The sequence below is a fragment of the Lates calcarifer genome, linkage group LG10 (assembly GCF_001640805.2).
Source record: "Lates calcarifer isolate ASB-BC8 linkage group LG10, TLL_Latcal_v3, whole genome shotgun sequence".
Classification (NCBI taxonomy): Eukaryota; Metazoa; Chordata; class Actinopteri; family Centropomidae; genus Lates; species Lates calcarifer.
This window is the reverse complement of record NC_066842.1, coordinates 26,207,500-26,235,497: the sequence shown is the minus strand read 5'-3', so window position 1 is coordinate 26,235,497 and position 27,998 is coordinate 26,207,500. Positions and strand designations below refer to the sequence as shown.

The following is a 27,998-nucleotide window of genomic DNA, read 5'->3' as shown; positions in this document are numbered from 1 at the left end:
TGTTCTATCATATAATGGAGGGGGAACATGACCCAATAATCTAAGCTCTATTTAAAGGCCGTGTCCACCTGTACAGGTGTTTCCACTGACTCTGGCTGATTGTCAGGGTGAGGTTCAGTGGAGCTTCCTGAGTGATAGAGGAGCAGTGTTTCCCACAGAAACTAACAGCAGGGCCAGAGAGATGTCAGTCCAGTCCAGTCTGTACTCACCAACATAGGTTTAGGTTTGACATGATCTTTTTGTTTTGCTATAAAACATCTGATCTCTGTGGACAGATTGACTCACCTTTATATTCTGACAAATGAAATCATCACCTCTGTGACTTTAAAACATGGTGACAGTTGTTGCAGTGGATGTCAAGCAGCTGGTCTTGGACCTGGTCTGTTCAGGACAGCTCTGCTGGATCTTCACTCTGCAGGACTTAGATCATAGGATGTAGAACCAGAGCTAACAAGATTATAAAGGATCCTAACCTCAAAAACATGATGAAATCTGTCCTGAGTACCTGTCTCTGAGAGTCTACACCTTTTAAAAATCATACAGTCTGTCTATATAAATATGAAAATAAGCACATTTTAATACTCATATTACAATAATTTACAGTTTTATCTTTGAGGATTTATATATATTTTTTCTCAAATCATTCTTTTTTGTTTGTTTGTTACTGTTATTATTATTGCACATTAGCCTTTTAGCACATTTACCACATAGGAATATGACACCTCCACATTTCACTGCATACACTGAAAATAAGTGACAAATAAATGTTAGAATTTTAATTAAAACTGTCTGGACTCAATTCAGTCCTCCAGCTGATTCATGCACTTGTAAATCTAAGTCACAGGTTTATATTGTGTAAAAAGATGTATTTGAAGTACAGTTGTCAATCGATAAATGTGATTTATTGACAAGAATAATCACCATCACTATCACCAGTCTGTGCATCTTGCCTTCATTTTACAACATCAATATCATGCGGTGTTACACCCAGGTTTTAGTTATACCAACAGTAGAACTCCTATACATACATACATACATACATAAAGTATACAGGATGTTTCTATATTGATGAGTAAAGTACAGTAGACCCCCATGGTGTGTAGTACATAGAAAGGACACTTTCAGGTGGATCAGAACAACATCCCATGGTGCTCTCCAGATGGCTGCCATGGAAATGAATGGTTTTCCATGTTTTTGGAGACCAGTAATATGCTGCTAATGCCTAACAATGAATTATATTCACACATAAAATCACCAAAATGTTGCATTAAATTCATCTTAGTTTAACAGCTTCCCACACAGAGGTGGTGTAATGTTGACCAGTGCTACAGTAAATCAGTCTGACACCAGTTCCACCAGTTCCACACCTGTCGGCCTCTGCTCAGTCCCATGGCAGCCATCCTAGGTGTACTGAGTCATATCCAGGTACAGGACTACTCATCTGAATGAGACTCTCTGTTGTATCTGTTTAAACTCTGTGACTGGGGACACCTGAAGTCAACAGGTAATTATTTACGAGGACAGTTATTAGCACTGCACAAAAAAAAAAGGCACTGTTTTTTCAAAACATTTCAGGCTTCATTTCCATTGACTTTACCTGCTCAAATATCATGTAGTTCACCTGCCTGTGCAGCTGCATTCTCATTGGCCGGAATTCAGAGTCCAAAAGTTAAAATGTTGGATCTCATAGAATTATTTGTTTTGTTTGTTTGCCATTGACATAGTTTTACGTGTCAGAGAGCTGTGTGTGTTCGTACGTCCAGCAGACACAGAGCAACATTAGCATTATTCTGAGTCAAGTTTCAGATGAATGAGATGAAATGAGATGGAAGTTTAATATTCATTTAGCTCTGTTCTGGTCTCCACCACCTCCTGGGAAAAATCTCTTGCTCTTTTGCTGCTAATCGCTCCACTATGGTCAGCAGCTAGCTGTCAGTCTGTGTCTGTCTGCTGCTGGGTAGTGGGCCAGTGTCAGACAGTGGGTTTAACAGAACTGCTGCTGCTGAAAGAGACAGGGCTGATGAGAGAGACCTCTGTGGGCTGGAGAACCAGAATAATGGGGTAACACTGGTTGACTGGTGCAGCTTTAAATCTGGAGCTTATCTTCCAATAGCTGCAAAAACAAGGAGGAAGTGCCAGGAAAGTGAATTTGTGAACTGAGAACAAATCTGACGTCTGATGAGAGATGAGTACCTCCACTGTGACTTGGCTCCTACTTTGGTCCCAGATTTGAGCAGGTAATGCAAAAGAAGTCTAAGCTGAAGTAATAAGGACAGACTTGGACATGACTGTACAGTGATCCCACCATCACACCAATCTGTTCTGTTGCATACATCATAAATTGCACAGCGTCATTTGGCCATTGTTCTAACACAGAGTTAAAGGAAACATACATCATTGCTCAGCCAGAGAAAGGGTCTGTAGTCAGAACCACATGTGGCAGAAAAGGAAAATGGAAGGAGCAAACAGATTGTCAAGTCTGGGGTTTATCAGATACAGAATTACACATCAGTCTCTCCTCATCTATACAAAGAAACCATCAGGTGCATTAATTCAGTGTGTATCCGTTCAGAGCTTTGAGAATACAGGGGGAACTTCTTGTTGTTAAGTAGTCCTTCTTTACTGTTGAGTCAACGGTGAAGCAAATTTAAAGACAGAAGACTGACCTCCTTTCAGAAACATGTAGCATGGCTTTGTTCTTAAATCTGAAGTGCGTGCCTGTGGTTAGTGAGACATGAGACTCAGAGAGATGTCTGAGGTTCAAACTCAGCGGCAGATCTGTAACTGGAATTCTAGTTTGTTAACTTCAACACCCCATAGCTACTTGATCAGTATTGACTGATCAATGAAAAGGATGAATGTAGCTAAGTGAGGGAGAAGTTTTTTCATGCACTCCCCCTTCATCATGTAGACTAGGTACAATACATAATCTTACATTAGTTACATTTTGCTACTTTTCCTGCTCCATCAATTCATGAAATGATTTCATGTAAAAATGTGAAAAGTCTTAATGTTTCCTGTTAGACAACATACTTACTAACTCACATATTCACTGGTCTGCAAACATGAATTAAACATCCAGATGTGACTGTCAGCCTGAGCACAAACCAGTCACTACAGGTAAAAATGGGCTGTGATGAAGTCTGTCAAATGTCTGCAAACTAGATCTCAGGCTACAGATACACATTATCTTTATTCAGGTGCATCCATCATGTTGTATTGTTAAGTATCACTATCAGTTTTGATCTTTTTGATCTTTTGTTCTCAGAGCCCAGGGAGATTAAAACTTCTGTCTAACAGTCCAAACACACAAACATGTTCAGAGAAAATCATCTCATTTTAGAAGCTGGAACCATTTCATTTTTAGCACTGGTTTTAGTCACGTTAGCTGTGTGCCTACAGATGTAACTGTCAGACATTCATGGACCCCAGAGGATGAATCCTGATGACTTTGGTGATCGCAGGTGGAAATCTTTATTTTAGAGTGAGATGTCTGAGGAGCTACAGTACAGGACAGATTCCCACGTTACAGACACTTGTGTTCCCAGGATCTGGTTTGGTTTATTGTTTAATACCATCAAACACTCATGTTTTCTGATATGTGACTCAAAAGGTTAATCAACTACTAAAACTATAACTGATTAACGATCATTATTTCTTATTTATTTCAGCACCAGCTCCAAGTTTAGAAACTGCTGATGAAAACATTCTGTCAGTAAATTGACTCCATATTTCTGAAGGCTGTCTATATGGTCTAACATCTGGTTACATACAGCATACGTACTGTTAGCCTATAAAATATATCAATATTAGATATCTGTGTATGGGTTTGGATAGATTTTTGTTACTTTTGGTCTCACTGTATGGGACATCTCCTGTGATCCTACCCATCCATAGAGGTATTTATATGGTGACATGGCCAAAGGAAGAAGAAGCTTGCTGTATCTGCAGCTAAGAAAAGAAAATCCACCATGCAAGATGAAGATATATCAGTGGTCCAGTCTGTGGTGTAAGACCAGGCTCACATGCACATAGTGAGTATTCAGTACATAGGATGGAGGACAGGTGTTATTATTCAATGAAGATGTCCTCAGTGGGACAGGAGTAGCCAATGTGCTCCTTGTAATACTGCTGGAAGGCCCTCCTGTGGGACACCACAGAGGAGGGTTAGAGACAGATGACACACACTGTTTTCACTATAACTGCTTTCTATTAAATAAACAGCCCCTGTTATTAACACTCCTGTGGATCTGTGTCTAATGTGTAATAATATAAAATGTACATAAACAGATTCCACTCAGAGAATATGTACAGAATATTAATTGTAATAAAATACAGAATAGAACAGAATAGGTCTCACCCCACGGACTCAGCCAGAGGATGTAATGTTGTATCTGACATCATCACATGACAGGCAAAGCGCTGTTGATCAGGATGTTTGGTGATGAAACCAAAATACCTGCAATGCAATAATAAGCATTACTGAGAGGTTCAGTTATAAATACTCACTAAGGCTGAACTAAAGCACAGAGCTTACATCTGTTAATACATCAACACACTGTGAGAAAAACTACAATAGAGTTTAATAGATTCCTCATGCAAGTGTGGAAATGAACACTTGTATTTCCACTCACTTGCTGTGTTTTGGATGACAACCACAGAATGAGATGTTCTTCAACTGGAAAAAATGGAAACACTGGTCACCCTGGAAGAGACAGAGTGAAAGAAAGAAGAAATGTAAAGTTTGAATGGTTAAAGTTTGTCTTGTGTGAAGCTGCTCACAGAACTAAACCTGATTAAATCCTGGAATATTTAACCAGAGGAACATCACTGTCACATTTTCTGAGCAACTTGTAATTACTTCTTACTGCCACTGTAGAGCACTGTACATCCAGCTACTACTACAGTGTCCTTTTCACAACACCACAGACACTCACAGAGGAGGGAAGACAGATAGAAGGGAAGAGGGAAGGAAGGAAAGTGCTCCTACCCTGTGAGCAGAGTGACACTGGTCCTGAACGTTGATTTTCACACCCCTCACACTGACCTCCAGCACACAAGCTGAGGGAGGCTGACCTGCTAACCGCCTGTTACATGCTACCTGTTAATACAGACAGTCAGTCAGTACACACACTGGGACAAAGGTAAACAGAAGAGGTGCACTACAAACCAAACTAATCTGTCCATATATCTGTCCAATACAACTTACTCTTACTTTAGTAAAAGTGTGTAAGTTTTATCAGCAAAATGTACGTCAAGTATGAGAAGTAAAAATACTGACTGTGCAGTAGAAGAGTCTCTGTCAAAGCTTTACTTTTATAAATGGTGTTTTTGGATCAATATTACAGCTGTATTTATGTGTATGTCATATTTTACAGTAGATGTTTTAGGGGGTGTCAAAGTTCTGTCTTCCTGTAAAACAAAACAAGATGGTGGATGTTTGTATCATGCTTTCAGAAACACACCTATCTGTTAGCAGTTTACTGGTTGTCTTTATTTTCCACTGATAATGATGGTGTGGTCCTGTTGGACAGGATCTGTATTCATGTACCTTCTGCATCGCAGCACACAGCACGTCGTTGCCTTTGTGGATGGGGACCTGAACTGAACCCAGGAATCGCACCAGGAACTGCTCCATCCAACCATCTTTCTGGACTGAGGAGAAAAGAGAGGCAGACATCTTGAATGAGCAGTGCTGCTGATGATGGTGATAATGTGTTTTTACAGTCCAGGTCTTTACAGTGTACCTTGGTTAATATCTTTGGCCACCTTGACAGTGTAGAAGGCAGGGAAAATGCCTGTAGCTCCAGTCCTCATGTTGTAACCCTGACACCACAGGTCCTCAGACTGGTTCAGCATCAACACTGGATCATCTGTCTCCAGGTAGAGCTCATCTGCATGACGAGGGACAAACCTAAAATCAGGCATAGGAAACATACAGACTTCAGTCAAATGTGTTGATGTGGACACGTCACAGTGAGTTAGTATTTGTTGATGTGTATTGACCTGTAGACAGCTCTGTGGCTCTGCTGTTTCTCCACTCCATCCAAAACACAGGAGAACACACCAAACGACTCAGCACCTGAGCGATACAGCATTGACGTTACACTCAAAGTCAAAACCTCACAGTTTGAGTCATATTCATTCTTTAAAGAAAAAACACAAAATTAAGTGATCAGACTTTACTGAGGAATGGATTTTAATGTAAAATTATGACATTATTAACCAAAATCATCTTTAGCATCACAGTACAGCAGGAGGCTAACACCGTGAAACAGCACAGAGCCCTGATGTGTTAGATTTAGAAAATCTTGACTTTGCCGACTCCTGGTGGTCATATGACAAAATACACTGAGGCCAACACCGATGCACTCACACCCTTTCAACCATGAAACCTTGATAATGATTATTTTTTAACCAAGACTGTCTGAACTACCAGAATAATTTGAAAGATGTTATAATCTCATAAGAATTCAGTGCATGGTGACTGACACTTTAGTGTCACTGATGGTTACTGGATGTAACCTGGTCCCATCTCAGATGTGTTTGCTGATTTAAAAAGCTCCAGTGTTGTCCTCATTACTTGCTAGAATTGGTTTGGGCAAAACAAAAAAGAAATCAGGAAACTAAACACAGTCTCAAGGCTGAATGAGGTGAAACAAAATGCTGATTCACTGTGATGATCAGGCTGCAGCAGATGGTGGCTCAGCAAACTGCCAACGTCTCTAGATTCAGGTTTGTTTTTCAAATTCATAAGAATAATAACAAAAGTCAAAATGCTGCTTGATTACAAGTATAGCCTACTATATGTATATAAAATTGAAGTTTGGTACATTTCTGTACGCTGACCAAGGCTTCAACACACTCATAAAAAGGCTGAAGGCAAACCTTTGTTGGTGATGAATCAAGTGAACTTCCAACCTACGTATGATCCCAGTCAACATGTGTTATGTGGCTTGTCAGGTAAATTGGTGCATACGCTGATAACATTAGATCATATGACCTGCCTATCTGTCTTCACTGTCTGTATGAAATACGAAATATGAAACGTAATATATAAAAGGCAGAAGTGAAATGTGATGCAGACAGACTTTTGACTTCATATCTAAACTAATATGTGGAGAATATACAAACCCGTAGCACTGTACAGGCTGCCGCTGCTGTTGGCAAACAGGTTGAGGAACTTCCTGCTTCTGGGGGCTCCCAGCCTTCCTCCAACAGTGTCCTCCTCTGAAGCTGTGACTGACATTACCTTGGACTGCTTACAGACCCTCAGCTACCACCTCCCTCCTCCTCTTCACCTCCTCCTCCCTCCTCCTCTTCACATCCTCTTCTCTCCACTTCTTTTTCTCCTCCTCCTCCTGCCTTCTGTTCTCCTCCTCTTTCCTGCCATCTTGGAGCAGAAAATAATGAAAGGTTAAACTGACTAGCAGTAAGAAGCCATGTAAACACACAGTATAGGTTTGATCTCTGCTTTAGTCTTCTCTCCTGAAGCTATACCTGCTCTGTCATCTGGCACTACAGTAGATCAGATTCAGTGGTGTTCCACAAGACCTGGGTTTGGGTCCTTTGTTCCTTTGATTTGATTTGGAGCACTTCTATTACTTAAAACTTTGAATCTACTGTAAAATAACTGTAGTTGAGACATGACATTAGTATGATTAGTATACAATATATGTATATGTCACAGAACTGAAGTGTGCATCGACCACTGAGAGAGCAGTGGTGATGGAGCCTTTGAACCATCTCAGTTATCAAGTCCATCAGCCTGAGCCCATTCACCACAGCTTCTCATGACATTTCTTGCGTGTTAGCCTCTCTACATTGGCTCCCAGTCAAATCCTCCTCCTCACATACAAAGCCCTTAATGGTCAGGCACCATCATAACTTAAAGATCTCATAGTCCCCTACAATCACACCTAGGACTCTGTGCTCCCAGAATGCTGGTTTACTGGTGGTTCCCAGAGTTTCTAAGAGTAGAATGGGAGGCAGAGCTTTCAGTTATCAGGCTCCTCTACTGTGGAACCTTCTCCCAGTTTCGGTCCGGGAGGACAGACACCCTCTGTACCTTTAAGAGTAGGCTTAAAACTTTCCTCTTTGATAAAGCTTATAGTTAGGGTTGGCTCAGGCTTGAACCATCCCTTAGTTATGCTGCTATAGGCCTAGACTGCCGGGAGGATCTCCCATGATGCACTGAGCTCCTCTCTCTCTCTCTCTCTCTCTCTCTATCAGTATGGATTCATATCCCATAAATACATGTTACTAAGTCCTGTAGTTTTGTGCTTTTTCATCTCTCTCTCTCCTCTTCTGTCTCTTTCTGCAGGTATTTCTGCCTGTGGAGCTGTAGAGTCTGATCTGTGATGACAAGTCTCCTGCTGCTCCTACAACTCCACTCAACACCTGCTGCTAGAATTAGAAATTACTTATACTGCTTCTAGTTTTATTGCTACTTTTTCAAGTACTATTTTAATTATCACTACTATCAACACTTTTACTATATTATTGGTATCACTTTACCAGTACAATTTTTTTTACATGGAATCCGTGTTATGCTATGTTCTTCTGTTGCTATTCTCTACATTTGTGGCACCAAGAGGACAAAATGAAAACTTTGTACACAAGATGTTTTATAACCAAACAGAGATTAACATGAAACTGGCTGAGAACATTCATGACCCCACAGGGATAAACCCTTTCATTTAATTTAACTTTCCCCATGAACATTCCTCCTGATCCAGTCTCAGGCAATGAATCCTTACCTTGCTTCCTTGCCCCCTCCCTCTTCTTCCTCTCTTCCTCGTACTCTGGGTCTTCATCCTCGTTGGCTGACTGATAGACTGTTTCTGCATCACTGTCATCGTTGTGCTCATTGTAAGGGTGGAAACAGTCCTTGAGGTTGACCAGCTCCAGCTGAGCGTGTTCGTCCACCACCAGAGTGTATTTGACAGAGTCATAGTTTAACCCTGCTGTAGCTTCACTCTTTGGTACAGTCCGAGCAGTCACACACTCTCCCTGAGTGAACGACTTGGTTCCAACCACCTCAGTATTACTGTCAACTTTCCCTCCCCCTGCATCCACCTCTGAGTTGGTACGGTCCATCTCTGTTTTTTCATCACCTGCCAGGAAGTGGGTCGGACCATTCTGGATGTTCAGGCAAGGGGTGGGGTCTCCCTCCCCCTCCTCCTCACTGATGTCGGGGTTGGTTCGATGGGACAGAGAGGGATGCAGAGGTCCTGGTGGGGGGCCTTCGGTGTCTGAGCTGAGGGACATTCTGTTTGACCCCCCCTCACTGCTGGACCGGGACAGAATAAGGGGGTTGTCCTGGGTCCTGTCATGGCTTTGGCCTGAGAACACAGAGTATGGACAGAGGGTAGATAATAATCTGCAAACAGCAGGTAAACAGTGCACAGAGGTGTTTCTGAACCAGAGGTTGAGGTAGGACCAGTCTAACAGCCTGTGACTGACAGGGGCCCTAACTAATTATTATAACAATAATATTACATTATACCATTATAACAGTTTCTTTTTGTTTTGTAGTATTGGTAACAGGTGAACATTCAGAGTCCTCTGTGTTAGTCTGTATTAAATCCTTTAGCTCATATCAGTGATAAATGGCTGTGGATGAAACAGTGGTCCACTGTTTGTAGGACGCTGCATGTCTGCACAGTGTTATCTGGGTTAGTGTGGTCTGCATTGGTGGGGCCCAGTGTGTATCTTGAGTGCAAAATCCCTGGCTGGACCCCTGACTACAAGATCCTGTAACCTTCATGACCACACAGTTTGAATCTTTTAAAAGCACAAGAGTCAACGTGTGTGAACACAGCTCACAACCAACAGTGAAGAGAAAGAGAAAAGTGGCCTTTTTGAGCTCACAGCATATGTGTCTGGATCACTAGGCCATCAGAACAAGACCACTTACACAAACTTCTACATACAATGATCTGTGAAACTTCACCTTTGGAAGAGGGTGAATTATTTTATGTCTTAAAGGCAGAAACAACAGACCTCACCACAGTCAACAGTCTGGATTTGAACCCAGGACTGAGTGTCTCCTCTTTTCACAACCTGAACATTAACTACTATTGGGAGGCCATAGCGAATGTCTACAATGGAAGTTTAAAAATTCACCAACATCTACATTTTATAGATGAAAACCTGAAAGAAAAATCACATGACTGTGAAGAAATGTCCTCTGAAATTTTCATGTACCAAGTGAGGACATGTTGTCTGTACAGTACATCTGATGTTAAAACATATTGTTACTGTGACCTCAGTTTGAAACAGTTCTCAGTTCACAATATTTCATCTCCAGCTAAACTCTCTGTGACTCAGGTTTGTTTGAATCTGAACAAATACTTTAGGAGTTTAAAGAGTTAATTGATCGTGTTCATTTAGAAAAAAGTGGAGTGAAGGACTTTGTAGTTGACCACTGGCTGCAGTGAAGCAACAGTTTGACACATGTTGCAAGAATATGTTACACAAACAGTGCTGTATTCCTAAATGTTTCATCACTGACTTATAAACCCCTTAGTTTCAGAGAAACTAAGACAACCTGAGCTAACTATGCGCAGAGTTAGCGTCTGAAAAGTGTTACAGATTTCTGAGTACTCACGTCAAACTGGTCTTAATAACACGATTTTATAAATCCATAAACACACAATGGAAGAGTATCAAAATAAAAAACTTAAGTGCAGTGTGTCCCAGACTTTTAAAGGTTTTATTCCTTAAGCTGCAGGTAATCAGCTGATCATAGAAGGTGACTGCTCCTTCACAGCAACATCTAAAAGAACTTTCTCTCCAGATCATGTGGTTCAGATGTCATTGGAAAAATGTGCAACAGATTATTATAGCACCTCCATCAGTGTGACTTTGTTTGAACCTAGTCCCCAACCCCTTCTCTCTCTCTCTCTCTCTCTCTCTCTCTCTCTCTCTCTCACACACACACACACACACACACACACACACACACAGCTAAAGGGGGACTGGTTACCTTGGTCCTGGGTCTTGTCCTGGTTTCTCAGTGCTACAGGTGTGCGTGGAACCACCATGGCAGTCAGGTAAACTTCCTGGTTAGACAGGATGTTATTTGGCTTGGACCCCCCTCCTCTGCTGCCCCCTTTACCACCCACTTTTCCTTTCCCATCAGCCCCCCGGCTCTTCAGTCCATTAGCTTCTCTCGCCCTCTGATGTCCATTCCTCTCTTTCTCCTTCCCCTTGGACTCAGCACACAGTCTTCCTCCTCTCCTCTCCTCTTTCCCTGCTGTCACTCCATCCTTCGCCCTAATGTCCCCTAGGCTCCTCTCCTTCATTGCTGTGGCTCCTTTTCCTCCCCCTCTCCCTCCTCCTCCTCTCCTCTGACTCCTCAAGGTACTGGAGGTCAGTGTGTGTGGAGCCCCTGATGTTTGTTTCTCCCTCAGTCGAGCTCGTGTCTCTCCGGCTGTGGCAGCAGCCTGACTCTGAGCTTTGCTGTGGGCTTCACTGGCTGTGGGGGGCTTAGGGGCGGACCGGTGCGTGCCATGCCGGACTTTGTCCTCTGCTTTGGGTTGGATATCCGGTGTTAGATCTCCTTAACACACACACACACACACAAACAAACAAAAGTATCAGATTATGTGTTAGGCAACCAGATGTATACAGAAGGATTATCAGGCTCCTGTGTGAACAGTTCAAACAGGAACACAAGAGAAACACCTTAGACAGGATTTCTACAACATTCTCAGTCTTCAGGATCCGTTTCTCTTTTCCTCTCCACACTGTTTTGTTCCAGAAATCTGTATATAACTATGTTTGCCTGTGATGATCAGCCATGTAGGAAGACCAGAATACACCAGTGCACTAAGAATTTCAGAGAGTGTCCATCCAAAAATGACTGCTGTTGCTTTAATTTCTTGTTAATTTGTTGAAAATGAAAATAAATGCCTGATCACATGAAGGTCAGTATCTGAAATCACTCATTTAGTCACTGCTCCCTGTGTGATCCTTTGAAGGTTTCCACACACTCACTGACAGGTGACAGTGGACTCACACAAGTTTTCTTTTCACAACTATAACAAGTAACTCATCGCATTGTGGGAGTACTGCACATGTGATGGACACTGAGTAATGTCATGTCCTTTTTGAGGGAACTATATAAATTTCACTCTGAATAAAAAGGCAGACGGTGCATACAATGTGAGGCAGCTCAGACATCTTAATTTGTCAAATACATGTGTAGGATGTAATTACTAATGACTGATGACTAATGATTAATGATTAATTGTCATATTACAGTGCAGTAAGTGCTGGAGCAGAGCCAACTGTGGCACTGACTCTTTTTACTTAAAGTTAAAGAAACAGTTCTGTGATCATAATGAGATTCATGTTCATGACAGATTTCTGATGTTCAGACATGTTCAGGTTCACTGTCACGTTCAGTGTAAATACAGTGGGAGGTCACTGTGACAGTGACAGTGAACCACCATGAGTGTGTTCTCAGAGCTGAGGATATCCACACATATAATCCAGAGGCAAACACCTGCAGCAGAAACCAGATGACTGAACAGACAAAGCTTGCTTTGTCCCACTGACTGACAACAACACATATTTTCAAATCACTCTATATTAATCTCCTTTGTTGTAATGTTTATTTCCATGTAAAAAAACTGAAGTTGACAGAGGATGGACATGTTGTGCTGTAATTTGTGAGTATGACAGTGACCAGATGATTGACAGGTGTTTCATCCAGTAACAGACTCTCACTGTGATCTTTGTCAGTTCAGACTATAACTGTGTCTCTGATACTTGGAAAAGGAAATGTTCAACATTTAGGATGCAAACTCTGTCACCACATTAAAGCCAACTTAATGCAAAGTAGGCAGACTCATCTCTGTGGATTATTCTTACATCAACAGAGAATTTATCTGAGTTCAAGGTTCAGAGACTTTGTCCACTTCAAACAGTCCTCATGAAGTCTGTATGTCACATTCAGAGAGGATCATGCTGCTTCTCTATCAAGTGTCAACATCCCCACTCTGCCACTGTTCTTTAACATTGTCCATCTCTACGTACAATGTAAATTTTAAACTAACTGTGTGTTTGTTGATATTGTGTTTTTTGTGTTCATACCTGTGATGTGTGGGGAAGAAGAGTGGGAGTCCTTCCAGCTGTCCTTCTTGCCCAAAGAGTTGTTGTTGATGGAGTCCTGGACGGAGTTAAGAAGACAGAGCTTGATGTTGAGATATAATCACCACTGAACATCACCATTACTATTGAAACCAAACCTTTTTAAATCCACCATCACACTTGGCTTTGGCCCTGCTAACACTGCTTCAGGTGTGCCGTGGTCTGTACTGGACTCAGTCTTCACACAACCATAACTACTTATACACAGAGCCTTGAGTCTGTTTCATGATCCATGGCTGTTGAAGAGATTTTAGGATCCTCAGCTTCACTTCATCCATGGCTGAAACACAGGACAGTGTCAGACCTGTGTTCTCCACACTACAGGTCTGTATTCCCTGTTTTACACCGTGTTCAGCCAGAAACTGGGTCACTGACACCGGCTTGGTCAAATCCAGAGTCACTATATATATATAATCCTGAACCTCTCTCTCTCTCTCTCTCTCTCTCTCTCTCTCTCTCTCTCTCTCTCTGATGACGTCATTGTCAGGAAGAGGTATGGGTGTGTGATGCCTCAGCATCACAGGAATCATGCAGAACGCTGACTCACTCACTGACATCCCTCACTCCCTGTTGCACACCACACTCTGTTACTATGGTTACTCAGTCTGTGGGTGTGTGTGTGTGTGTGTGTGTGTGTATAAAAGCATCCCTTTCCCTGATGACATCTTCCTCCAGTCTGACATTTATACACATATCTAATAGAGACAGTTATTATTATAGTTATTGACGACACACCTTTATTGAAAGACTAATTACACCATTCTCCATCATTATACAAGCCGGAAAATGCAGTTCAGAATGTATCTTTGGAATCAGGGCATTATTGATCAAGAACAGCTTTGGCTGGCAATCACTACCAGACTCCATTGAGAAAAACAGTAATTTTACCAGGCAGAACACAGGAGTTGCTGGAATACCACTGTCTCCATCTGTTAGTTTGATGGTGTTATTGTGTGACTTTCAGTGGTGGAAGAAGTATTCAGATCATACATGAGTAAAAATACCACAGAGTAACTTAATAAGCTAACAGATCGAGGGAGCGGTGTTATAGTGTGTTCTCATCAGTTAAATTACTGTTTTTATCAATGGAGTCTGGTTGAGATGGAAAGCGGTGTTTCTGGTTAATAAAAAGGCCTGTCTCTGTATGAATCCTATTCATAATATCATCAGATAATTATCTACTTCAGTACATGTACTTTGATGTGGACATGTAGCAGCAGCTGCTCACGGTGTCCGAGTACACTATTAGTGATCTATACTGCACCAATTCCAAAGACTTTTGTCCCTAGCAATTACTTACACCTAAAACCATCATCCTGATTCAAAAATAATGGGGTTATCCTTTAAACATAAAAACATATATAATGCGAAAGTTTGGTTTTACTTCCACTGTTTCATTCACAGAGTAGGCCAAGCACGACTCCAACATGTCTAAGCAGACATCTTTCAAGGAGTTTAGTAATGCACCATCAGTCATGCTTTGTTGTTTAAAACATATGTCTGCACACGTGTGCACGTGTGGAACAGATCAGTGTCGTAAAACAGGTTCAAAACTGTGCATGTGCAGAGCAAATCGTGCTTCCAGGTACAGATCGGTCACCTACCATGGGTGTATTATGGGAACTGGATATGGTACTGGAGGAGAGAGAGTCCAATGGCTGCACGGCAGCAGCATATTTCAACAAGGCAATTCAAAGACCTTTTTACATAAAACTTGAAAAGGATCAAGACAAAGTGTACATTTAAGTACAATGTAGTTATTCAGGATTTTAGAGATTAGAAAATAAAAATAAGCTAAAATACAGTGAAACAAATAGAATATAAGAGTAAAAGTTACAATGCAGAGTAAATTTATCATAAATCTAAGTCATGTTTAAGTCATGTTTCTCTGAGTGATGTCATGGCTGTGTGCGGGCACTCTACATGCGGTCATGTTGTGTCTCAGGGAACGAGGATCCTTGCTAGCCTCCAGTGGACGCTGTGTGATGTGTAAAATTAAAGGTAAAACCATAGACTGTATATAGTAAAACTGAATAAATTACTTAAAGCCAAGTCTTCATTTTCACACATTGTGATATTTAGATTTGATATTTGTGTGATATTTGTGGTTTAGCATTGCATTTATCAGTCACTTGTCAGGCTTTGTTTTTGAACGTAATGTTTTTTAAATCAATATATTAGCCTTGTAAGGATGACTGGTAAGACAATATAGGTAATTTTTCATAGCTCCTACCTGACCTACCGTAGGTTTTTTCAGGGTATTTTAAATTTACCATATATGTGATAGTAGAAGATCACGGATGGAGCTATGCTGAAGCAGGACCTGTAGTACCTCAACCTGATGCTATTATGCTGATCATCTTCTCCTCCATCGCCAAGAGGCACCAGTGGAGGACTGTTAACCTGGGACAACTAAATACATAGAATAAAAAAGTATATTTCGGACCCTTAAGCCTACTATCAGCGGGCAGTGAAGCTGCTGTAACTAACTACAGTGTACATATATGTTACAGCAGCATGCTCATTAGCTTGGTTTCCACATGTTCAGTTTGTCAGAAAACAGTCACAAATTAAAGAGCTTCACCCTCAGATATTTGCACTTACTTTTATTTTTACAATATCAAATACAATTTGCCATTTAATAGTGTAAAAAAAATGCATGCATAATATTTAATCTAATTTATCTATCCTGAATGTAACTGTGGAGAACAGTGAAACAATAGACAGAAGTATTTGTGAGGTAATGGAGGAGGGCTAGCTCCTTTAGGGATATGGCAGCAGACAAAATGGTATATTGGTCAGGATAAAGGAGAGTTTATGAGGAGATGCGGACTCTTCTGTCTTTCCATCAAATTTATTGTCACAGTTCAATATTCAGTATTGTCATCAGTCTGGAGTAACACAAAGGTGACAACATTTAGCAGTAATAAGCCACCATCAAAATCCTGACATCCTAACCCAACCAGGATACCAGTTATTGTAACATGAATAAACATACATATGCATATTTCTATATGTATACACATCACCGATTGGTATTAACCAAACTTATAAAAACATGCATATATCAGTAGACATTATAATTCTAACTTAAGTACAAGCTGTAACTTACAATGGCATATAAATGAGAATATTACATTTCACTGAATAAAAAGAAACCTCACAAATTTATCACTCCCCAGGTTAACAAAGGGACAACAGCAACACATGCTGGCTAAACAAGGTTAAGGTATGATAGCGGCCACACAGAACATTTATTTCTCCATCTTGCAGCGAGGCTTATCTTAAGCTTAACTTCTCTCCTCTGAACAACAGGAATGTATTACCCCCCAGAATCTCAGGTGGAAGGGCTAGTAACATCACCAACCAAGCAACTGGTCTGGTGTACACATGTCCTTTAATGCCCACATCTGCTGATTTGATGTGTCCATCATTGCTGTGATGAACCTTGATAACATACATACGCCACAGGGCTTGGGGTAGTTGTGGTTCCACCAACATGACCACGACCAAGTTCAGGGGGAGAGGTATGCCATTTCTGTCTGGTCTGCAGGCCAGGAAGGTATTCCTTGATGAATCTGGCCCAGAATTGGTCAGCCAGAATCTGGGAATGCTGCCAACATCTGCGGCTCAGAAACTCAGTCTTAGAATAGACCAATTTAAAAAAATATATATATTTTTGGGGGGGTTTTAGCCTTTATTTGATACCGACAGTAGAGAGAGACAGGAAACAGGGAGAGAGAGTAGGGGAGTGACACTCACCAAGGTCTACCCGGATTGGGAGTCAAACTGGGAGTACAGAGGCCCATTAGTACGTGCCCTAACCATTTGGCTATGGGATGCCCCAAGAATAAACCAATTGAGGTAATCCATCCCCCAGCCCCATGAGCATGGATCCATGGATCCAGGCCCATGAACAGGCTATTTAGTGTCACAGGGTTGATGTCTGCAATGACAGCTGATGCATAGTGGTTTTGAGTTGAGGATGGCCTCGACTTCCAAGAGCACTGTGTGAAACACTTCCTCATACACCGGTTGAGCTCCCACACACAGTCTTGACGGAACATATTGCCCGTTACCATACACTGCCAAAGTGAGGGGCTGCTGGGTAAACTGGAACGTAATTCTTTGGCAAGCTGGTTGACTAGTTGTTGCTGTAAAGCAAGTGCCATGTTGGCAAAGGCCTCTTGAAGTTCCCATTCTCCGCCTTTGAAATCGGTCCCTTGGTCTGACCACAACTCTGCAGGTGTCCCTCTCCTAGCTATGAACCGTCTCAAGGCTATCAGGTAAGTGTCAGCATCCATGCTTCTAAGGAGGTCCAAGTGTACTACCCTGGTCATCAGATGCTTGAATATAATACCCCAGCATTTCTCATGGTGCCTGCCCACCTTGACCTGCATAGGTCCGAAGCAGTCCACGCCCATGGAGTAGAATGCTGGTTAGTATAATCGGAGACGAGCTGCGGGAAGATCAGCCATTTTGGGGATGGAAGGCTGAGTTCTCCAGTGCTGATATTTGACACATGCACGCTGGTGTCTGTGGACTGCCTCTCAGCCACAGAGGATCCAGAACGACCTCCACAACTCTGCAAAGACCCACTCTGGACCAGGGTGATGCTGGTCATTTTTCTGAATATGCAGCTTTGTGATGGGATGAGAGGCATCCAGGACAACAAGGTGTAGTGTGGAGTTGTAAAGGCCTTCTAAACATTGGAGCCGCCTGCTTACCCTGATGAGGCTGGTGGACTTGTCAATTTCTGGATCTAGGGAAAGTAAATGGCTCCTGGATGATACTGATTTGCCTGCTGCCAGTAGTTTGTAGTCCTCAGGTAATGACTGGCATTGGGCTCACTGCAACAAAAATGTCTCTGCCTGACGATACTCTCCAGCATTAGGCGGAGAACTGGAAGGGTTCTGACCATGGAGTTCCTGAGCAAGTATCCATCAGCTCCTGCCAGGTGTTAGCAGCAGTGACTGCTAGTGCACAGAAGGCAGTTTTCCGGCGCTCTGCCATATCTTCAGGTAGCTCTATGACCTCTCTGGCCAGGTTTCTGAGCTCTGGAGAAGGAAGGGAGGTCCTTGTGACCATAAGCTTGCCCAGAGGTGTCTGTGAATATGTGCTGGCACCCTCTAAGCTGGTACCTGCTGGCATGTATGGCCGTGGGAAGGTTAGGAGAGGTGGGAACTTAAGCTCTCCTTCCCAACTGGACCAGGCTTGGAGGAGCTCTGTAGGTAGGTTCACTGCGTGGCTTATTCCATAGGTGCCGAACAATGATCTTTGCTCAAGTTGAGAAAGGTAACAGGTAACCCAGCTTCCTTTAAGGCTGGTATGGAGAGGCCCCCATAGGTGACTAAACTTCCTTTGAAGGGAGTGAATGGAGTAGGTATCCTGGGCTAAGCTGAGGTGACTAGCTGTGAAGGTGCCCTCGATCTTATAGGTGGTGTGAAGCTTGGCAGCTGATGAGACGCTTAAAGACACAGTATGTTTATGGAGTACCTGGATATCCTGATGGACTGTGCGCAGAGGAAGATCCTCGGGGCCTCCCTTCATGTCGAAATACTTGGCTGAAGTTGGTAACAGCATAGTTCTCTCTGACCCATCGTCAAGGATTGTGAAGGTGTCTAGGGTCCACCTCCCATAATGAATGAGGACTGGAACAACTTTTAGCATGACTCGATGGCTGACCCCTGGTCAGTCAAGGTAAAGGAGAGTTGGTTAGATAGCTCTCTTGCTTAACTGTTACATTTTTATTGGCCCTTGCGGATCTCATGTTCACCTCATTTTTTTAGCCTGGATCCAGTCTTTTAGCTGGTCTTTGGAGAGCTTGGTAACATTACTGCACTGACTGAAATAATGTTCAGTACTCTCACAATATGTGCAATAGGCTTTACTCTTGGCTTTCTTCTTCACAGAACACTTCTTATATGGCAAAGGGCCTGTCACGGAAGACTCTCCACTACCGTGCAGGACTGTAACTGTCTGTTTGCCAGGACGCCTATCATTCTTCATGTTCGGCCTTTCTTTGCTGCTTCTTGTGGTGGTTTGAAAGTCAAAACCCTGACACAATGACTCATGATGGAGCCAGTCTGACAGGTCATGTCATGTGAGCCACAGTTCAGCTCTATTTCCCCCTCATGGTCCAAGGTCTGCAACAGGCCTACTAGGGATTGGACCTGGAGGGAGAACTTCTGCAGCAGAACTGCAGTTTGAAGCTGTGCTGTTAAAGTGGCCCATTTCAGCTCTTAGTGAGCAATTAACCCTTTAATCTCACACTGTGCCTGGTTGAGTTCCTTGAGACCTGACTGGAAGGCTTGACGTTCTCGGGGCAGCTTAGTGTTCTCCTCATGAATAGCCCTAATCTCCATATGAACATGGGAGTCAAGGTGCATGCTCCCTCCTAAAGGGGTGTAGGCTCAGGTGAGGATGGATGTCTGAATCTGTCTGGGTGCAACCTGGGGCTAGCTGAGGAGTCTCATATTGAGCAGCATTCCCATGGAAGCTGCCAGAGGGAGTCCGGGGTAGCAAGAAGGGGATCATATAGACTGGACCCTCCCATGGTAAGAACTCTCTCCCCTCTGTGGTTGGAGACGGCAGGTCTCTTTGGCAATATCCCACGTCAAGTCAAGTCAAGTCAAGTCAAGTCAAGTCAATTTTATTTATGAAGCGCCAATTCACAACAGAAGTTATCTCGAGGCACTGTACATATAGAGCAGGTCTAGACTCTACTCTTTATCTTATAAAATAAGTAGTCTACTGCAAGGTGAGTAGGTCGACATGTCTGCCGCTTAGGCCTCACATCAGGCCACATCTCTCCACACGGCTTGAAGGACTGTCTTGCAGCAAGGCTAATAACTTATCTCCTCTGAACAACAGGACTGTAAACCCCCACCCACCCACCCAATTGAACACTGTAATGAGGCCAGTTTATCTTGCATCACTCTAAACTTGTACACCGTGTATTTTAAACAAACAGGTAAACAACTAAACAATGTGCAAGTAAAATTAATAAGCTAAACAAAATAAAAAAAAAAAAAAAAAAAAAAAAAAAAATAACAACAGGTAAACACTACATGGTGCGTATTCAGTGAGCCGTATATACACAGAAGTATAACACAGAAGTAAACCTGGAAGCCAGAAACATTTTTGGCGTTTGCACCAGGCGAGAAACTCTAATAGGCCATTTTGATCTGGTATCTACCCCTAATACATAATACATCCTAGTACATCCATGGCACTGACAAGCCATGCAGCTTAAGACAAAAGAACTATCTTAAGTCAGCCACCTTGCCATTGTTCTCACAGTCACACATACATATTCACACACATGTATATAGTGTTGGTAAATAAGGTTAGAGTTTGTGTTTTGTTAATTCATTTGGTATTTGTTCAAATAAATACTTTTGAATACTCAATATTTTGCTGGTCTTTTTAAATGGTGTACAAAATTGAATATTGCCAACCTCTATGTTGCAGAACTCCAAATCCTTCAAGTTTTAGTAACTATTCATATGATAATTTTTGTAGTTATTACTTAATATTATCAAGTTCCAAATTGATAATTAGTATCTTTTAAGAGACTGATTTAGTGAATTTGCTATCTGGTCCCCGGAGGAGGATTTAATGTAAATTAAATCCTATTAATTTATGTAATAATTAGTTATTTGATATTAATATTTTTAATATTAATATTTGTACTAATGTTTCATAGTAAGTAACGCCTACTTGTGCACAACAACACTGAACTAACAAAGTAGACTTAATGACCTGTTTAATACAGCATGACAGTACAGAGCCCTGAAGACAGCTGGTTACTGACATACACTATGTCTGTGGTTGAATCTATGTTGTAATGGATATACCTGTTGTAGCTGTACTGTACCTGCTCTTTACTCTTCCTGTTAACATTAATCAGGAGAGGGTCTGAGCCTGCTTCTAGAGGAACAGTCAGTACCACTACATCAGCCCACTGAATCAGAATCAGACTTTATTGCCAAGTAAGTTTGCACATACAAGGAATTTGTCTTGGTATATTGGTGCGACACACCGAGGCAGCCATCCACTGCGCCATCTTGCCAACTTCAATGACCCGAACACACTAATGTTAAGCTTATGTGAATCACAGATGTCCATTTCAATATAAAGTCTGTAGCCATCCCTATGGTCAGGTCACCGCAAATAGTTACAGGATAAATCTGAGAGCTCACAAGACGATGAACACGTTAGGAGGGAAGACAAAAACATATTCCATTAATACTGCTTTCCTCCAGTGGTTTTTATTATTAAATACTGAATCACTTTCCTTTTACAAAATCACATTATTTCACAGGCATGATATACAGAGTTTACCAGGTAACTCTAGTGATGCTCATCACATTAAACAGATTTATAAGCGACTCTGCTTTGTGAACAAATGCTGCTTGATGCTTCTTTCCTGACACACACTAATTATAGAAGCCACAATTAGCTGATTAATTTGCAGCTAAGAAGTTAATGACCACAGAGAGAGAGAGAGAGAGAGAGAGAGAGAGAGAGAGAGAGAGAGAGACACTCCAGACTTGTGCACAGTGAAAGTCAGGGCTTATACTTATACTGTCATACTGTTCATGTTAGTGAGTGCTGTCAGTCTAATCCAGCTCCTGTGCTGAGTCCAGTCCTGGCAGAGATTTACTGAAGTTTGCAACAGCTGATCACGCAGCTGATTGAATGATTGATACACACAGTGTGTTTGAACACTGATTCTGAGTGTGACTGATTGAGTCCGGGTTTCATAACTATACATGCTTTGGTGCATATTCATCCTGAGTACTTTATATGACCTTGTTGTATATAACAATATATGTTTGTAATTTAAAGATAAACTCTGTCCATATAAATATACATCAATATCTAATATTGGCAAAAAGTTCATGTTTATGTGCAGAAATATTGGTTATGGACTGAAAACCTTTACATAGAGAACAATGACTAAAACAGCTTTAGTGTCCTAACTAATAAGATTCAGAGTGAGGACGGGACAATCTGTCAATAGAAGCTGAACCAGAAGGAAGAACAATGCTTCTCTGTGGTAACATTACATCCTCTTCCTCTTCCTCCTCCTCATCTTCACCACAGTCTGAGAGAAGTCCTCCAATACTGGCACTGCACCTACAGCGTTCAACATTTACCCTCCTGCAGGACACATTTCTGACTGTTCTCCTTCTGAATATGTATATATGGACATATATTCTGAAGTATATCAATAGAACATGTTAGATTTATGTATGGAGAAGCTGTTTATGTCACACCAACCTGCTCAGTAATTTACAGGCTTGCCACAGTAAAGTCAGCAGCTCATGGCGGGACTGAACTGAAACCAAATTTATCTGCCTGTCAGCACATCATCTATTCTCTGTCTCTGAATCAATGAGCCAGGTCACCACTGATAACTAGCCACAGGAGACCTTAAGTTTAAACATATGTGGACAGTGATGTACACATCATTCAACTGATCAAAAAACTGATTTTCACCTGAGGTTACAGCATGTTACACAACAGCAACACAATCTTCTAGTCAACACACATCTAACATAGTAGCATGTAGCATGTCCTCATGGGAGATTAGCCTCTATTCCAGCTGTAGAGTACAGACATGTATGTTTCACTCTGTCTACACGTCAGTGACCTAATATTGCCTTTAGCAGCCTTTAATGAACACCATTTCCAACAAAAGATGTTTGTTGTCATCTCAAACCACAGGAGGTTAACTAAACAACTAGTTAACACCATGGTAGCTGGACTGAGACATGGTAGCTGGACTGAGACATGTTTGCTGGTTGGTTGTTGAAAAGTTTCTTAATTACAATGTTGATAATGGCAGGCCTCCTTGTTCTAAAAGTCAATTGCCAGTTTTGACCCAGTTCCCTACATTTTACAGGCTCTGAAGCTCTGGTCCAACTTTTTTTTTTTTTTTTTAATCTCTGGGTGTTTCTTTAACTACACACAAGTGACAAATGAAATGATATATAACAACTAATATCTTTGTAATGATTAAAATGAGACTTTTTGCTTTTTGTATAAGGACCTGAAGCTGTTGACAGCTGTTATTTCCATGTGTTAGATACTAGATATTTAATGCACATTTCACTCTGTATATGCTGCTGCTCTCCTAATCTTCAGGTTGGGAATATAAACTTAAGTTTCTACCCTGTCAGATAACAAAATGTGATTACAGACTGATTATGTTACAACTTCACACTTGGAAATGCAAAGTGAAACACTCTGACCATCTCTACTGTATTGTACTCAGAGCTGTAATAGACAGCTGCAGTCACAATGAGAATGATTTCAGTTCATGTCTCAGTTGAGCTCTGAGAATCTTCCTCTCTCTGCTGACTGATTCTGATGTTGATCCTGAAGGGAAACCCAGGTTAGGATGAGATGAATCTACTCTGAACCGTCACAGTAAACAGGATGTAATGGATTTAAGGAGCTACACCAGATAAACTGCTAGAGTTACTCCTAGCTCCCTCTACAGAGTACTCCCTAGTTAATATGGCCTGAGGAGCCTCACTATCATCTACACCTGTTTATATGGACATATTCCGCCTCAGACTGGGCCTTGTATTAAATCCTTTTCCTCAGTTCTCTCTCTAGAAGACACTGCTGCAGCTGACCCATCTGAAATATCCCTCTATATATTTAATGAGCTAGCAGAGCAGCTCGGAGGCTCTGGTTTTAACAGCACATCATGGTCAGCCCTCACTACAGCCTGTCCTGTCAAAGTGTCCTTGAGCAAGTCACTGTACGTCCAGCTGCTCAACTGCTAGGGCTCCACTGAGGAAAAACAAGTCAGCCACATCATATAGACTGGATTATCATCATTGATTTTCTATATATAGGATGAAATATGGTCTCCAATACACAAAACAGGAAGCTGTTTACTGAAGCACTGCAACATACAGCTATACACACACACCCCTACCTAACAGCATACACAAATAGACAGATACCTAATGCTGTCTCATTCTGAAGACAGGATCCTCCCTGGAAACATACACACACACACACACACACACACTCAGACAAACTGCAGCTCGTCTCACAAACAGGGGATCCTCCCAGTCGTCCTACCTGGGTGCCGGCTTGTGGCAGCTGTGGGAACAGAGCCAGGGTGGTTGGTCTCTTTGGTCGATATTTGTCCATGACAGCTCAGGTTGATCCCCCTCTGATGGCCAACAGCTTCTTCCCTCCCTCCTCCTCTTCCCCCTTCCTCCTCCTCTTCTCCCTTTTATTAAGCCAGTGTTAGCGCTCCTTGGCTCAGACAAGGCCTCTCCCACCCTCCTCTACCTCCCTCTCTTCCCCCTCTTCCTCCTTGCTCTCCTCAGCATCGATCAGCTCTGAGCTCAGCTCTAGGTACGCCCCTTCTGCTCCCTTCTTGTGCAATCATTGGCTGGCCACAGTGTCACATCATCATCATCATCATCATCACTACCACCATCCTGGGAAGAGCTGAGTAGAGCAGAGAGGAGATGCAGAGAGGCAGAAGGAGAGAGGAAGAGAGAAGAGAACAGGATAGGTGGGTGGGAGGTGATTAACAAAGACGGGATGAGCGAGGACTGACAGAGAGCAGGAGGCAGGGCAGAAGGAGAGAAACGTAGGTGGGGGTGGGGTAGGAAGTCAGGGCCAGCCAATCACAGCCAGGCATGACATCACCAGCTCATCTGCCTGTGGCACTTCCTATTAAGGCTAATAAACACTGTGAGTGTGTGTGTGGCTGTTTATATAAGGCAGAAAAATAAGATTATACAGTTAACAGTGATCCCACAGAGAGACAGAGGCGACACACCAGTCAGTAAACCAGTCAGGCATACAGTCATTCAGTCAACCAACAATACAGCCTGCACACCAGCAATTTAATCATTTAGTCACCAACTAACAAGCCATTCAGCCACTGATCAGTCAGTTAACAAATGAGTCAGTCTGCCAGGAAACAGACAAAAAATCATCCAGTCAATCAGTCTGCCAGCTATTTACAGTCGAACAGCTGATATTCCAGTCAGTGTAACTGTCTCAAATGATATAGATTTTGAGTCCTGATTGTAAAATAAAAAATAAAAACCTGATGCTGGTGCCTTATTAAATCTAACACATTTTGATTTAATCATGGTGCCATATTAAATTGAAATTAATATTATGTTTTCATATTTGACCAGGCTTTAGCTCTGAGTGGATAATGGATCTAACTTTATGTCAAAACCTGAGTTTGTTTATATCACTGTCCAGTGAAAAATCTTCAGGTAAGGTCTGAGTTCCACATACTGAGACTCTTTGCCTCTGTGGATGATGTCAAATTGGCCGATGCTGGTTCTTAGATTGATAGATACTTTATTGGTCCTTTGCAGGAAATTACTTTGTTACAGCAGCAATGTTTTGTCAGGCAAGCACACACATGACAGCACAAAAGCACACACTTCAACCAAAAATCAAAAGATGTAGAAGAATACAAAGAAGAAAGCCTTTAAAAACTTTGTATTGAAATACAACAAAATTTGGAATGCTACTCCCATATGGTGCCACGAGGTTGAAAAAAAGAGGGAAAAAGACAAAAATAATCTTTAAAAATAACCTAAAATAACAGAGATCAACAGATCAACTGTACTGTACATGTGTACATAAGAGGTATATGCATGCATATAATGCAATATTATTGCACATTAAATAGTCTGATGGCAGCTGACAGGAAAACCTTCCTGCATTCAGTCCTGCACCTTGCTGAAGGTGCTCTGTCCAAACACCAGGGCATGGAATGGGTGGGTGGAGCTTTCCCTCTTAATAAGTTTATTAATCCTGTTCTTGTCTGCTGTGCGGGTGCCCTTCCCCCAGCACACCACACCAAAGAAAAGAGCACTGGCCACCACAGTCTGGTAGAAGGTGCACAGAAGGGGTTCACTGATGTTAAAGGATTACAGCCTTTTTATGCATTCTTTGTCTAAAATGAAGAAAACAAAAATGAAACATTAAACATCTTCACAGACAAAATAAAACGATAAACGGTCCATTTAAATACACTGACTCCACATGAGAAAAGCCAGCTCTTAAGGTAATGAATGCATGTGCTAACCTGGATAGATGATCTGCTGTCCACCAAGGTGATAGTTACCTTTAATTTTAACAATAATGAAAATAATGTTATTGGTTTTTATCCAATTTTAACAAACCTGGGGTGGGGATGGAGGTGGGGTGGGGTACTTCTATTTCACTACATCTTCTATCAGAAAAACACTCAATTTAATATCATAACAACCTGGTCTGTTGCTGTTGAACACTAATACAACTAATAAAATGAAAAGACGTCACTCTCAGGTGTTAAAATAAAACTTTACAACAGCCATGGTTGAACACGAACATGAGCATTTTGTGATAGAAAAATCTGAAAAATATGACCAGCCCTGTTCAGCCAAAAACAAAGTTGCTAACGTGTATACTGACTCTGTGTATGCACGTGGGGTATGTCACCTATTTGGAGCACTCTTGAAGCAAAGAGGGTTTAAGAAAACAGAGGGAACCCCAATCCAGCATTTAAAGCAAATCACTGACCTTTTCAGCAACGATGCAGCCTACAAAACTTGTCATAATCAAATGTCAAGTGCACAGGCAGGGCAATGATAACATCATAAAAGGTCTGGAGGGTAAGCTGTGGAGAAAAAAACAATTTTAGTTTTAATCAGCATAAAAATCTAACTCAACAGATTTTTTTTTTTTCAAATTGTTCCCCAGTGTAAGAGATCAATTTAAAACTGGATTATTTGGGCTCTGATGCAGCCGCGCCTCTCTGTCTGCAGTCACTACTCTGTCATTTTCCCACCCACAGCACCATCTGATTGGTTAAACGCAGAGCCACGGCACGGGTAACAGTCAATCAGCAGTGAAAGCTGTGCATGCACAGTGCTCACACACACGGCGGAGAGGAGAAAAAGTTTTGCTGGATGGAGAAGCTCCATTGATGCAATATTTTCAGTTTTACTGCAAATGAATATCGGCTCCAAATATCAGTTATCAGCCTCCTAGACTACTAATAATCAGTATCCGTATCGGCCCTGAAAAAAACATATCGGTCTATCTCTAGTATGAAGCAACTAACTGCCATACGTAAGACCATCTATTTACAGGAAAAAATAGGGTTCCTGATTCCAGTCCAGATTCAGTTATCACTAGCGAAGCCTGTGTTGGCGCCTAAGGACGTCCAGACACCGACTCCACCACCACAGAGTGAAGCCAAGAGACATGAATCGGATGAGTATGATGATCTGTCACACGCAGTATCCAGTCAGTATCCAACCAATGCATATTTAACCCACACAAGAGCTTCAATTCCCAGTACTGAGATAACATGAGCCAACACAACCTTGATTAGAAGCCAAACAACTACAACCCAAGAAAATGATATAGAGGAATTGGAATATGACCAAATTGATATATATGGATGAGATGACCAATATGACCAACAAGAAAAATATAAACTGGTGCAGCAAAGTTTCAAAAGCATAGAGGACAAACTCTGGAATGAGCTAGCCACAATGGGTGTTATAAATGGGCATGGTACACTATAAGAGAGGTGACACCTAATGAATGTTTAGTCTGCGCAGAATCCCCAGCAGCACTGGCAACTGTAATCCCAGGGAAACATAATTTTGATGAATGTGCCAAAGTAAAACAAAAACAGTGTAGGAAAGGCAGATTCACTCCCTTGTCAGGAACAGCTAGGATTTTAACTCAACTCAACTTTAATTTTAACTCTTACCCACATGTGGTATCCAGTGCAGGCTAATCTGTGGCTCTCATCAAGCCCATAATTTGTT

At 41.8% G+C, this 27,998-nt stretch overlaps 1 protein-coding gene across 1 annotated transcript; it reads right to left on the bottom strand.

Moving 5' to 3' along the window:
- Window positions 1–880: 880 nt before the first annotated feature.
- On the bottom strand, window positions 881–24,753 carry LOC108902270 (C-Jun-amino-terminal kinase-interacting protein 1). Its single transcript, XM_051073645.1, has 11 exons — window positions 24,271–24,753; window positions 13,105–13,180; window positions 10,991–11,566; window positions 8,760–9,344; window positions 6,007–6,082; window positions 5,748–5,914; window positions 5,552–5,655; window positions 4,991–5,101; window positions 4,635–4,705; window positions 4,361–4,459; window positions 881–4,144 (listed from the first exon to the last, which is right to left on the bottom strand). Exons 1-11 carry the CDS (start codon window positions 24,340–24,342, stop codon window positions 4,072–4,074), a joined length of 2,010 nt encoding a protein of 669 aa, XP_050929602.1. The 5' UTR covers window positions 24,343–24,753; the 3' UTR covers window positions 881–4,071.
- Between the last annotated feature and the right edge of the window lie 3,245 nt (window positions 24,754–27,998).

Coding starts and splice junctions, on each gene's coding strand:
- LOC108902270 (XM_051073645.1), bottom strand. CDS start 24,342: ATGGACAAATATCGACCAAAGAGACCAACCACCCTGGCTCTGTTCCCA. Junction 5,915..6,006: donor AGCCACAGAGCTGTCTACAG/GTCAATACACAT, acceptor GCCTGATTTTAG/GTTTGTCCCTCGTCATGCAG. Junction 5,102..5,551: donor TGTGTGCTGCGATGCAGAAG/GTACATGAATAC, acceptor CTGTATTAACAG/GTAGCATGTAACAGGCGGTT.